The 14,720-nt window shown below is 40.4% G+C and overlaps 1 protein-coding gene across 1 annotated transcript; it reads right to left on the minus strand.

The window, feature by feature from the left end:
- Nucleotides 1–1,887: 1,887 nt before the first annotated feature.
- Nucleotides 1,888–2,673, minus strand: LOC132797728 (uncharacterized). The gene has a single exon (XM_060809479.1). The coding sequence runs from the start codon at nucleotides 2,671–2,673 to the stop codon at nucleotides 1,888–1,890; it is 786 nt and encodes a 261-aa protein (XP_060665462.1).
- Between the last annotated feature and the right edge of the window lie 12,047 nt (nucleotides 2,674–14,720).

The following is a 14,720-nucleotide window of genomic DNA, read 5'->3' on the forward strand; positions in this document are numbered from 1 at the left end:
CTCATTGGCCTCATCTGCGGTTTTGAATTGAGATGGAATAGTTTTCAACCGGAGTCAACCTCGGATTGTTGACGTAGATGGCCGTGAAAAGATCACGGAAGGTCGGCCACCGCAAGTAATCCCCACGGAATACTTCGATGTCGACTGGAGGGAGCCGGCAGCCACTGGAGTACACAGGAGGAGCGGATGCTTCACTCCTGGTTGATTCGGAAACTTGTGTAATTTGCCCCTTTACATGGGCGAGACACCGCTTATACACTGCATAGCAGTGGTCATATTTGGCCTGTATGCCTTCGTTGTCGCCGTCTCGATGCAGTGCATCAGCGCACGTAGCTTAAGCGGTCTCTACACTGTCCCAGAGGGCTTGCAGGCGGTCACGACGTATCTCGTACGTGTGTACATTGTCGTCTTCGGCTGCAGGCCCTCTGACCCGACACTCAAAGTGCACCAGTCTGTCAGAGACGGCGACGAAGTTGCTGAGAGCCATCGCACGGGTGTTGCTAAGTTTAGCCTGGACGGATCGTGTAGTTGCAGAAGAAGCAGACGGCGACGGACCATCAACTTTGACTCGGAGTTGAGCGGCAAGAGTGGCGGATTTGGATCCCGAAGGAGCGGGCGAAACGGACGACAGGCGACGAGCTGTGGTCGGAAGCTTTAAGGAAAGTTTAGAGTTCTTTTCACTCTTTGGCTTTTGGACATACTACGCTCCCGCAAGGAACTTCGGCTATCACAGGATAGTGAACAAAGCCGACGCAACTATATACGGAGTGTATATGTAATATATACGGAATGTATACGGAGTGTATATGGAATATATACGGAGTGTATATGGAATATATACGGAGTGTATATGGAATATATACGGAGTGTATATGGAATATATACGGAGTGTATATGGAATATATACGGAGTGTATATGGAATATATACGGAGTGTATATGGAATATATACAGAGTGTGTATGGAATATATACGGAGTGTATATGGAATATATACGGGAGTGTATATGTGTGTAAGTGTCGTGTATGGAAGTGTTCGTGTATGTATGTGTGTCGTATGTGGATGTATGTATATGTGTCGTATGTATATGTATATATATATGTATATATATATATATATATATGGAGTGTAGTGGATCTACGCGCGTTTAGAGTGCAACTTCCTTGTTATTTAGAGTAAAATAACACGAAGAGGTTGTATACACTGGAGTGTGTCAAAAAGCAGACATACGCGAAACGACAGAAATATAACAAAGTACATACAACAGCGGCCAAATCGTAAAATATAAGCGAACTCTTTTAAACTGTATAGATACTTACACATACAAATACATATAAGGATATATATATATATATACTGTGCAAAAGTATACTCAAAGTAGAAAAGATAGCGGAAAGAAAGCCGGTAGAACGCTTATGTACTTATATATATGCTGTGTCACATATATATAAGGTACAAGGAAAAAGATTATGGCGCGAACACGACACTTGCACAAAATGTATGGAGAGAAAAGTGTATTACTTATCTTGACAACCAATTCCTTGCTGGGGTCGAGCGATATCCAAAGATCCGGCTCGAAGGACCAAAATGTGTAGGGGGCGTCTTCCAGATAATAATAACACAATCACTTTCGAATTCTATGTTTTGTATAAACTTTTACAATACTTTTATTGCACTTGAAAATACACTTGTTGTGCCGGTCAGAAAAGTAGAAACATATGTTGTAGGAAAAAGCACTAAAAGAGGGCAGGGTGACCAACGTGAGGATAAACTAGATCAGAGACTGCGCGTGTGACAAGGTCACACGCACAGTATACTAGCTTTGTCACTATCGATATCAATTGATCGCGACCACACTGTCAGCTGTTTTGAGTGGTCACACCTGCCATCATCTGGCATCGACACTAACTGCATGAAGCAGTTTGGCCAGAAGATAAGCACCGCAGAATTCCAGCTTGGGAACTGATATAGTTTTGAGTGGTGCGACTCTGGATTTAGAGCACAACAGCTGACTCTGAAAAGTGCGTCCACTGGACACTACATATACGCAAGCGCCGTAGGCCTCTTCGCTGGCATCACAAAATCCATGAACTTCGACACGGCACCCAGCAGCAAGAACAGCTTTCGGGAATGAAAGACCAGAAATGGAAAGAAAACTGCTGCACATTTCTACCCAGGCTGTGTATCGCTGCAAAGGCAAACTCTCATCCCATGTCAACTTATCTTTGCAGAGCTGCTGTAGAAATATTTTGGACTTTGTCATGACGGGTCCAAGAAGTCCTAGCGGATCATAAAATCGTGCAATTGTGGCTAAGACAGACCGCCTGCACGGCTTGGAACCAGCTTCTAAGAACGACAGCGAGAACAGCAGCCGATCCGATGAGGGATCCCACGCTAAGCCAAGAGTTTTCGTGATTTCGCTACTATCGCTGAACCTCATGTACGACTCTTTCTTGTCGTCAGCTATCTCCGACAATACTTCGGCATGACTGGAACACCATTTCCTGAGTTTGAAGTTTGCACGAGCTAGAATTGCAGCGGTTTCCTGCAGCTTGACCTTAACCTCAGCAACTGAATCGCCTCCAGATATAAAATCGTCCACGTAGAACTCATTCTTCAAAGCAACAGATCCAACCGGAAACGAGTCTGCTTCATCATGCGCCAGCTGATGCATTGCACGAACAGACAAAAATGACGCTGCCTTCGTGCCATAAGTAACGGTGTCCAGCTTGAAAATCTGCAGCTCTTTATCAGGCGAATCGCGCCATAAGATGCATTGATAATAGCTATCTGCTGAAGCCATGCACACACATCGATACATCTTGCATATATCCCTGTTAGTGCCACCAGATAGGTACGGAAGCGAAGAAGTATATGCATCAATTTGTCCTGTATAACAGGACCAGCCATCATAACCTCATTTAACGAATATCCAGTGGATGTCGCTGCCGAACCATCGAACACAACACGAAGCTTTGTTGTCGTGCTATCGGCCTTTAGCACGCAGTGGTGTGGCAGAAAATACTTGCAACGCCCATTGGCCTCAACAGGAACACGCGACATATGATACAACTTCAAGTATTCTTCAATAAATGATGAGCTTGAGTATATGATTCCCCTAACGAGTCAACACTAGACTTCATTGGCAATCTTACGGAGTATTCACCGGATGGTAGCCGAGTAACATTTTTGCGAAAATGCTCTTCGCAATCCTGCTGCTCCCTACTAAGCCTTGTGGCCTCATACTCGCAGCTCTCGACTTCCCAAAAGCGGCGAACAAGCTCATTTAGGCTGGCATCTGCTTGATCGTTACTACTTTCAGAACCCTTTGCGCTGCCATCAATGCTGTGTGCGTCGTACTGTCACCACCACCAGCAACGATCCAACCAAGGCGGTCTTCTGAAGGAGAGGCGATCCATCTCCAAGGCCTATTTGTCCTACACATAACAAGCCATAGAATAGGCTTGCACCAATCAGCAGGTCCACGCGCTGCGGACGATTGAAGGCAGGATCAGCTAGCTGAATGTTGGATGGAATTGCCCAACCGTCGATGTCAATAGCAAAGTTCGGCTGGCTGTTGGTGATTGTCGGTGCTACAACAGCTTGAAAGTTGACCGAGTAGTCGGTGATGCAAGAGCGCATACAAACATTGACCGTGCATCCTTCAACAGAAACGTCTGTGTCCCCGAGGCCAGAAACCATAGCATCTGATCGCGTCCGTTTTAATTGTAACTGATGGGCTAACGGGGATGTCATCATGTGGATTTGCGAACCGGAATCCAGCAGAGCACGACAAGGAACGAACGACCCAGCACGACTCTTAAGCCAAACAACAACAGTACCCAAGAGCACAGCATCAGAACGAAGACATTGAGCAGCAAGAGAGGTGGACGCTTGAGGCTGCAAAGCGGCAGACGCATCAGCTGACGAGGCTCGTTGAGATGTCTCGAAATGTAGCAAAGAATGATGCCGCCCACCACAGTTACGGCAAGCGCCAGATGTGCAGGATCGGGTTTGATGTCCTACGTTCAAACAGTTAAAGCAGAGAGCGAACTTCTTCACTTCTCTCTGCCTCAAGAAGGGAGACAAATTTGCGAAGATGGGGCAGGAATATATGCCGTGACTAGGCGCGTCACAAAACACACAAACATTGGGCCACAAACGCCTTCCTGCTGCCTTTATGGCCAAAGCCCACCTGTGAGCCTGCTGTGTGACTACCCATAGCGTATTGCAGAGTCTCGAGCTTTCGACATCTTTCGTCCAGAAACGAGAAGAACTCATTGGCTGTCGGCACTTTATCGGCGGCAGGGTTGTCCAATGCCCTGCTATCCTCCCACGCAGCCTGGGTTTCCACATCCAGCTTTTGCAGCAGCTTGTAAATAAGAATGCTGTTCGCGATTTCCTCTGGATGGCCCAGAGTCTTTAATGCCCCCATGTGAACATTTACCTTATCGCTAAGCTCACGAAGCTTAGTGGCCACGGATGCTCCTGCCTCCACCTTCTTGGTACCCAACAGATTCTTGATGTGCGACTGGAACACAAGTGGGTTGTTGTTGAACCGATTATCCAATATATCCAGAGCCACACGATAATTTGGCCTCGATATCTTCAACGACCGAACTGCATCCAGCGCTGGACCAGTTAAACACGATAGAAGATGCTGAAACTTTTCAACATCATCTTAGTCGTTGTCCTTGTCAATGACAGACTCGAACATTGACCAAAAACTCGCGTACTCCGTATAACCTCCACCGGAAGTTTGAGCTCGGGTAGACGACGTCTATTAGCGCGGGCACCGAGGCCATTAGCCGAAGGATCGATGATCTCATCACGCCGCAATGTGGACGACCGAATCAATTAGCGTTCACGACTGTCAAAATGCGTCCGAACACGCGATTTCACTTCAAGAAAACGCTCATCGAAATTGTCCCGCGTTTCACTACCGATCTCATTATAGTCAATCTCCTCCAGCGCATTCTGAGCTATGTCAAATGAAGCTTGAGCACGTTCTAATAGCTCCAACCGTACTGCCAATTCAGATGAATTAAATGCAGCTAGCTTAACTTCAGAAAGCGACGCATCGAGTCTCACAAGGCTATCATAAAGCGATAAAACCTTCCGCTTGAAAAACCGCGCGCGATTTTCGACAGTAGTCGCTTGCTCGTTCATCGAGTTTTCATTGTTAGGAGTTAACCGCACTTGTGCTAACTGGCAATAGCTCACTTTGTATATCAAATTTACTGTGCAGCGCAGCAGAAAAAATGCGTCAAACCGCGATTACAAACGCGCGCGGTTTGTAACAAACCACTTATATACAGCCTATGATAACGTACTCTGCTTACGGGGGCCGACTGTTGCTCAGGGAAAATGGGGTGGGTTTTGTTATCTATAGAAGCTGAGGTTACATTATTAAAAGAGGTAAGCAGAGTTTATCGATATCCTCAAAAATCGGAATTGGTATACGAACAAGCCTAAGTCGAAGATCCTAGATCTCATGGATCCTCTTCTATACCCTCCCGTCCTGTAAAGCCCATTATGGTCTTTACCCTTTTTATACCCGCTACCCATAGGGTAGAAGGGTATTATAACTTTGTGCCGACAGGAAATGTATGTAACAGGTAGAAGGAGGCATCTCCGACCCTATAAAGTATATATATTCTTGATCAGCGTCAACAGCCGAGACGATATAGCCATGTCCGTCTGTCCGTCTGTGTGTCTGTCCGTCTGTCCGTATGAACACCTAGATCTCAGAGACTATAAGAGATAGAGCTATAATTTTTTCGACAGCATTTGTTATGTTTGCACGCAGATCAAGTTTGTTTCAAATTTTTGCCACGCCCACTTCCACCCCGCAAATCAAAAATCGAATAATACGTGTAATTTTAAAGCCAGAGCTACGAATTTTGGTATATACAATTATTACAGTAGTAGTTATGATTCCTGAAAATTTAGTTGCGATTCGATAAAAATTGTGGAAGTTATTAAAGAAATACTTTTGTATGGGCAAAAACGCCTACTTACTAGGGTCTGAGTTGCTTTGGCCGACAATCTGGCACATTGTGCCGTTTATGATATTTTTGAATGGTGTACTATATCGATATACCAAACATATATTTTGAAAATAATACCGCAATATTTTGCCTTTATTCAAAATGGATAGCGGGTATCTCACAGTCGAGCACACTCGAGTGTAACTTTCTTACTTGTTGTTGATGAGATGATGTTTGTTTGCTGTGTGAACTTCCAAAAGAGAATTAGAATAATGTTAATTTAACACTAATGCAAATACCAGTACTTTTAAATTATACAAATTAATTAGCGGCAAATAGGTTATCGGCTATTAGCCGCGGAAAATCCTCATAAACGGTGACAATTTTGGGATGCTCCTATGGGGCATCACTGTTCAGAACATAGAAGCAACTATGCTCTATCCCTCCTCTGAACGGCTCATGGGTCCCTGTTAGCCCATGCTAACAATTTTGGCGAGGCCCTATGGGGTAGCACCGCACATTGGGATGAAATGCCTTTATTTTGGCAAAACCTAAAAGTTCATGTTTATATATTAATAATGTTGCAATTATTTCAAGCTTAGAAATGTCCCTAGACATCGAAAATATTTAATTAGAATTTTATTGCGCAATCCTCGTCTTGCACCAGCTGTTTAAAGTCAGCTGTTCTTGCCACGTGGTGCGTGCAAGCTTGCTGACTAGTCAAGTTTCTTAATTTGGCGTTGTCGTATTTTTAAACAGTTTGACTTATTAAAATACCTTAAATTGGAAAATGTTCTTCACGGTATGTAGAAAATATTTGTATAAAAATAAAAATATAAAATATTTAAAATATTTGTGTTTCGTGGAGCATATCTAGCAAGATACAACAGGATTCAAATAACAACTTATGTTGTAGTATGAGTTATTATGTGTATATTATGTGTATACAAGCAAGGTTTCTCTTCGTCGGGGTGACTAACTAAAAATTTGGCTGGATACAAATCGCAATGTCAAGGCCTCTTTTGACTGGGTAATTCCAAATGATTTTCCGGAAAACGATTAGGAGGTGATTAAAAAAAAAAAAATAAAAAATAAAAATAAAAACTAAAAAAAATAAAAATAAAAAATAAGAAATTCTGAAATTCACAAATAATATAAGCAGCAAATTCTCCAAGTTTCAACTTTCTAGCTTTAAAATTACGGTTATGGCCAAAATAAAGGCATTTCATCCCAATGTGCACCGGTAGGAGACGTGTCGATCCTCTGCTCGACTGCATTTCGCTTTTCGAATTAGTCCGCTAGCCGGTGCTAATAATTTTAGTGCGGCCCAATGGGCAGCACCGGTAGGAACAGTGGCAATCTTCTTTGCTTTTCAGCTTATGTATGTGCCCGCTGTAACTCCAGCAGCAGCTTTTATTTGGACGTTGACGTACTAACGGCAGTACCATCAAGTGGCCCAGCGATACCAAGCACGGGCTTGTTGACGCGCGGACAAAACAAAATAAATTTGTGAACAGCATGCATTAAACGAAAACCGCGAATAAATATTAAAAGACGCTGGACAGCTTAATAAATTAAATTAAAAATATGTTAGAATATATGTATAATAAGATAAATAACAATAAATCGAGTATTTAACTCGATAAATAAGCTAATAATAAGGTTTTAAGCATAGGAATAGATTTACTAGAGCAAACTACGTTATTGAGATTATTATAGTTCACACACAGAATACGGAAGGGATTATGGCAAGCAAAGTTAGTAGATCTACGTGAAATGAGAAGAGGAAGAAAACTCCTAGTGATCCTGACAGGAACTGCAAAACTAATTTGACTTAACAGCTCCAAAGAGTCTATTTCACCATTAATTAGTCTCTATACTGGGGATTCCAGACAAGAGATCCGTACTCAAGGATAGGACGAACCAGTGAGACGTACAAAGTCTTAGTGATGTAGGGATCATTAAACTCTTTCGACCAGCGTTTTATAAATCCCAAAACACCCATGGCCCTATTTACAGCAGATAAAATATGTTTATCGAATTTTAGTTTTGCATCAAGCAGAACCCCTAAGTCATTCACACCTTCAATTCGCTCAAGAGGCGTATCATATAACATATAGTTATTTAACTGGGAAGAACCCCTACAAAAGGTCATAAGCTTACACTTATTGCAGTTGAGATGTAATATATTTACTCTGCACCAAGATTCTAAACGATTAAGATCACATTGTAACAGTGAGCTCGCAAGACTATCATTAAATGTCAGGCAAAGCTTAACGTCATCGGCGTACATAAGTACACGGGAATGGTCAATAACAGAAGGAAGATCATTTATGAACAAAGTGAACAATAGAGGACCCAAATGACTGCCCTGGGCACACCAGAAGTGACTTGAACACATTTAGATACAAAACCATTATAATAAACATTCTGAATTCTGTTGGAAAGGTATGAGGATATCCACTCAATTAGGCTATGAGGAAACCCTAAAACATTGCTTATACAGTAAAAGGTGATGATTAACAGAGTCAAAAAGCCTTACTAAAATCGGTATAAGTGACATCCGTTTGCATTTTATTCTCGAATCCTTTAATTACAATAGAAGAGAACTCTAATAAATTAGTAGAAGTGGATCTAGACTTCACGAACCCATGCTGGTAAGGTGAAATTATAGATTTACACAGATGTTGCAGTTGAGAAGTTATAATTTTTCAAATGCTTTCGGAATCGCAGACAATTTAGATATACCGCGATAATTTTGAACAAATCCCCTTTTTAGGATAGGTATAATGTATGATTTTTTCCAGATTTTAGGAAAAGAACATGAGTTAACGGATAATTCAAACAATTTAAAAGCGGTTTACAGATAATACACTCCTGCCCAAAATTATACGACACCTCTAAATTTTTGTTTCGGCGCTTGTGGCAGAATGGGAAAACGAAACAGATCAAAACAAAGTATGAGGAATGATAGCACAAAAGAGTAATGCACAAAATGAGATATTGTTGACTCTGTTTGGATCTCCCGTTTTCAAGTAACGGTAAAAAGCACACATGCTTCAATTTTAGCTAGGCTGCACGTGTATCAAAACTATACGACACATTTCAATATTTCTGTGCAAAGTCAATATTTTATTTATTTTTTGATTAATTATTAAAGATTATTAGTTAATAACAGCATTTTGATCTTTTTTTAGTTCAAAAATTCTTTTAGACAATGAATTTTTTAATTTTTTTTTAATTATTTGGCCTGGGAAAGACCATTGCATCAAAATCTTACGTTTGAAACTATCGACGGTCTCAAATTTACTGTTGTCGGCATAAATTGACTGGCTCAGATACTCCATCTGTTTTATATTGGGTTAAGGCCAGGAAAGTAGGCTGGGCAATTCTAAATGTAATGTAATGCTCCTTAAAACCCCGTTGCGTTGCTTTGCATTTATGAATAAATGCCTTATCCCACATAAAAACAACATTTTTTTCCTCGTTATGTTCCAAAAAAGGTAGAAGACGATTCTCTAATACTTTTTTATATTCATTCGTGAGCTTGTGAAGCACAGATAATGCGTTTCAGACGCATGGCGGGCTCTCCAAGCCATTGCGGATCCACCTCGGAAATTGCGCCTTGAACACATAACGGATCTCTATGCAAATCTCGCCAATAATGTCGAAACCCATCTGGGCCATTCAGATTACATATTTTCTCATCAGAAAAAATTATCTTAGTGGGAAATATTGATAAAATCTTCATAAACAAAATGAAGGTGAATTTCCATACCGAGTAACCAGTTTATCTTCAATTTTTTTTTTAAGTCGTAATTTTTTTTGGTGTTTTAAGTACTAAGTCTTTCTTAAAACTCCTCTTACAATATTATCCGAGGTTTGGAGGTTCGCCAGATAGTCAACTGAGACTCAGGATTACTTAAACAAGCAGCAAGGGAGGAGTATGATGCAAATGAATTGGTCGATTTTTTTAATGTGCATCGTTTATCACTATCAAACTGTTTGGGTTTTCTGCCGGAGCTACGTTTAAAACCGTAGGCATCCATATCACATACAAATTTGGTGATCACACATCATTTTTAACCCAACATCTTCGATATTTGGCTTATATTGAAGACAACATCGTTATTAGCTTTATTTCCTCCATTTTCTTCTTAATTTAATATGCAACCATGCGGCATATTATTTTAAACTTATTAAATGTTTCATAAAACTATAAAAAATTAAATTCCCACCAAATTTTTCTCCAGGAGCAAAAATCGAAATGTGTCGTATAGTTTTGATACACGTGCAGCCTAACTAAAATTGAAGCGTGTGTGATTTTTTACCGTTACTTGAAAACGGAGATCCAAACAGAGTCAACAATATCTCATTTTGTGCATTACTCTTTGTGCTATCATTCCTCATACTTTGTTTTGATCTGTTTCGTTTTCCCATTCTGCCACAACCACCGATACAAAATATTTAGAGGTGTCGTATAATTTTGGGCAGGAGTGTACCAGCACAATACCTTAGCACACAACTAGGTACTCCATCCGGACCAGCCGAAAAACAGGTTTTATAGCCAATAGTTCCGTTAAAATAGAGCTTTCAGTAATTAAAGGACCAAAAATACAATTAGATGAATTTAACTGATAGGGATAAGAAAAGGAATTTTGAGAACTTGGGACAGAATATGTCGTTTGGAAACAGTCCGCAAATAAATCGGCAACATCATGACCATTACATACCGTCATATTTTCCAAAGACATAGATGCTGGTGATGACGCGGATCTACGCTTCGAGTTAACGAAGTCGTAAAATCGCTTTGGATCACGCTGAAATCTTATTCTGCACCTACTCAAATAATTATTATGAGTGCGAAAAGCAGCTTGAGCAGCAGAATAGCGGAGAAAATCAAAAGAAGAGCCAGTTCCCTTGAATTTTTGTAAAGTCTCGACTTACGATTTTTAAATTCGATACTTTCTTAGTAAACCATAAGGGTTTATCAGACAAATGTGGAATACTTGATGGAACACAAGCATCAAATAGCGAGTTTAAAGTAGAATAAAAAATTCAACCGCTATATCCAAGTTTGTAGACAAAGAAAGTTGGGACCAGTCAGTTTGAGATATAAGCACAGCAAGTTTCCCAAAATCGGTTTTCCGAAAACAACGAGAAAGCTCACCACAACGTACACTCGACTCTGACGCAATAAATGGGAACTCCAACATAATTTCTAAATTGGGATGGTAAGGGTCTTCAGGGAAGATATAGGAGATATTCTTGATAGAGAACATGAATCTGGGTCTAAAACAAAAATAAGATCTAGAGACCTGTTTAAGCAATTTGGAGTACCATTAATCTGAGACAATGATACCCCGAAGAGACTATCAATAAAACATGGGATACAGAGGGGAAAGTCCATTTATATTCTCGGCGGAATGCCATGTCACCCCAGCTATATTAAAATCACCAAGGACAATAAAGTGATCCCGATCAGAAAGCATATTAGAAATGTCATTAATAATAGAAAAATGATCTAAATATAAAGCATCATCTGAAGCACGAAGGATATATGAGCAAGAAATAAAAATCTTTAAACTACCAAAGGATAATCTAACAGCCACTAGCTCAATATCAGAAGTGTGATCAGTCAATTCAGAATTTAATTGAGCATCTACTGCAATTAAAACCCCACCACCGCGACGTACCTTGCGGTCTCGTCTGTATACGGAAAATCTACTAGAAAAGATTTCCGTATCAAGGATGTCATTTTTAACCACGTTTCAGTAAAGGCAATGACATTGAAAGGGAAAGATACACTATTTAAATATAAGTCAGTAAGTTTACTACAAATACCTCTTACATTCTGATAGCCAAGAAGTAAAGAGGATGTTAGTTTTTGAACTGACAGACATAGAAGAAGGCTTTGCAATCAAATTCTTGCCACAACTAGGAAGAGAAACCGGAGACCGATTTTTCTTTTCGCAACAAATTCTTTAACTAATACGTGTTCCGGCCAAAACTCTTTACTGCACATCATGCTAAATTGTTCAGCGGGAACACTTATTTTAAAAGATGAAATCTCCCGTTCATACGAGAAATTAAATTTATCTACTTTAACCCTGGCTTGGGATTTGGACTTAATATAAGCCCAAACATCATCAGATGTCGTATCAGGGAAAGCCTTGAAACGAAAATCTGCTTAAGAGGTGGCATTGCAACTAATGTATTGCGGACAACTGAGGTAGGAGCTGGAGGCGATTCTTGTATCGTTACAGCACTAACTATCTCAACAGAGGATGGTGATGGTTGAATTTCTTCAACCGTCTCCATCTCAGTCGGCAACAAAATCGAAGCCGGAGCAGGAGACTCCAATCTTAATGATGTAATGTCATGATCTGGAACATCCAGAGCTACCGAAGGTTGAGGGGACGGAGAACTAAACGACATTAATTCCCCAGCAGGTGGTACAGATAAGCTTGGAACATCAAGAGAGGGAGAGTTACTATTCTAAAGAGCGTTGAGAGCACAAAGCACAAGCACTGAGAGTAAGCACGGGTCGAGCGAGACGCAAGATAGACGATAGCCAACAACAACACCAAGAGAGGGAGAGTTAACTATTGTAACAGCGTTGAGCGCAAAGAATAGCAAGTGAAAAAGAAGAGCGCGAAAGTAAACAAAAATACAAAAACAAAGTGCAGCGGCAACGAAAACAGATTTGTTTTGCTAACAAAGCAAAGCAAAGTTTCACCACACAATTTGTTGTTATATTTTCAGAAAAATGATAATAATATACTAAATATAAGAAAGCACACAGCGATTTAACGATCTGTAGTTAAACACAAGTGAGAGAGTAAAATTAATGTTTTATTAATTGTAAATAAATATGAAATTTAATGAAAAATCACAAAGTTTAAGAGGGAAGAAAAAAACGCCCCACTGCGACTGCGAGAGCGAGCGAATCTGCGTGCCGATAATGCGCAGGTGAATATACTATATGGCGGTGGCCAAACTGTTTAAACGCTTTCTAAACGTTTATAAACCCACGCCGCGCAAAGGCCTAAAACATTTCTTATTAGAACTATGTATATACCTACGTACCCTACGTACCTTATAATTATCCAAACAATACTTTGGTGACTATGTCCACGCAGATGGAGAAATCTTTTCCGTTTGATAAAATGTTCAGCTATGGATTACTGAATTATATATATATTTATATGTAAATTCATTTTTGTAAATTCATCTGATCGTTCTAATCTTGCAGCACCTTTATTTAGCAATTCTAAGTTTGCTAGCAGTTTATAATCCTGCGCATGGCAAATCATTTGCTGTCCAAATACTGCTAAATAAGGAGACATGGCGATAGATTGATGAAGATGGGAGCGCAATGCACAATTGATACGATCCAGATATTGATCCCAATCACGTTGATCTGATCGCAAATATGATCCCAATGCAGCATTGATACTTCTATTGACTCGCTCGGCAGCATTAGCTTGAGGCGAATACGCTGCAGTGAATGTGTGTGCTACTCCATATTGGTTAAGGAAGGAAGAAAAGTCACGACCCTTAAATTGGCTGCCGTTGTCACTGACAACAACTTCCGGCACACCAAAGCAGTTAAATATATCACTTAATATAGTGATGATTATCTGCGATGTGAATCTTTTAACCGCTTTTAAAAATGTAAATTTTGAAAAGTGGTCTAAAATGATGAAAATGCCAATATTTCCTCGCATCTACCTTGGAAAGGTCTAATTAAATCCAAATATAACCTTTGAAAAGGTCTCAGTAACGATCTGCTGAACCATTGGTGGCTTGAGAACGTAAGTTGGATATTTGCAGGTCCTGCAAGTATTACATTTCCCAATGTAATCGCGTACATCTGTAACCATACGAGGCCAGAAGAACTTCTGTCGAATCCGATCTAAACATTTTGAAACGCCACAATGTGAAGCAGATGGTTGATTGTGTGCAGCTTCTATCACACTGGTGCGTAGTTCGAGAGGAACGACTAATTTCCAATTTGATTCATCATGGTCCGGTGACCATTAGAAAAGTCGATACGATGATACGAGAATCCGTTTTCTATTCTATAATCCGGTAAATTTAATGCAATATATTTTGCTTTCATGGCTTGGTAGTCTGAGGACTGAAAAGCATCTGAATTTAAATTAATTTCAGGGACGATTTCAACTTCAACGGCATTTATATCAGCGTCTTCAAAAGAATGGGATAGGGCATCTGCCACGACGTTCTGTGAACCTTTTCTATGCTCTATAGTGAAGTTAAACCCTTGCAATTTAATAGCCCATCGCGCTAATCTACCACTCAAATCTTTTTGATTCATGAGCCACCGTAAACTCGCGTGATCGGTAACTACTTTGAATTGATGTCCTTCTATATACATTCGAAACCGTTGTATGGCTAGAACGAAAGCTAAGCATTCTAATTCGGTCACTGAATAATTTCTCTGAGCTTTTTCATAATCAGCTCAAATGCTTCTTGAGCGCTTGTGTTCCAAATTAGGCTTTTGCCACGCAATAAGTCAGTTAGAGGATGAACAACCGCAGAGTATTGTGGAACGAATCGTTGATACCAACCGGTCATGCCAAGAAATCTTCTAAGTTGTCTCTGTGTTTTGGGTCCGGGAAGTCATGTACAGCGCGAACCTTATTGGGATTAGCCTGTAAAGTACCTTCACCTACTATATATCCTAGATATTTCACCTAACCAAACC

This window comes from Drosophila nasuta, unplaced genomic scaffold (assembly GCF_023558535.2).
Source record: "Drosophila nasuta strain 15112-1781.00 unplaced genomic scaffold, ASM2355853v1 ctg17_pilon, whole genome shotgun sequence".
Taxonomy (NCBI): domain Eukaryota; kingdom Metazoa; phylum Arthropoda; class Insecta; order Diptera; family Drosophilidae; genus Drosophila; species Drosophila nasuta.

Bases quoted from the DNA above. Each gene is read 5' to 3' on its own strand.
- LOC132797728 (XM_060809479.1), bottom strand. From the start codon at position 2,673: ATGCATCAGCTGGCGCATGATGAAGCAGACTCGTTTCCGGTTGGATCT.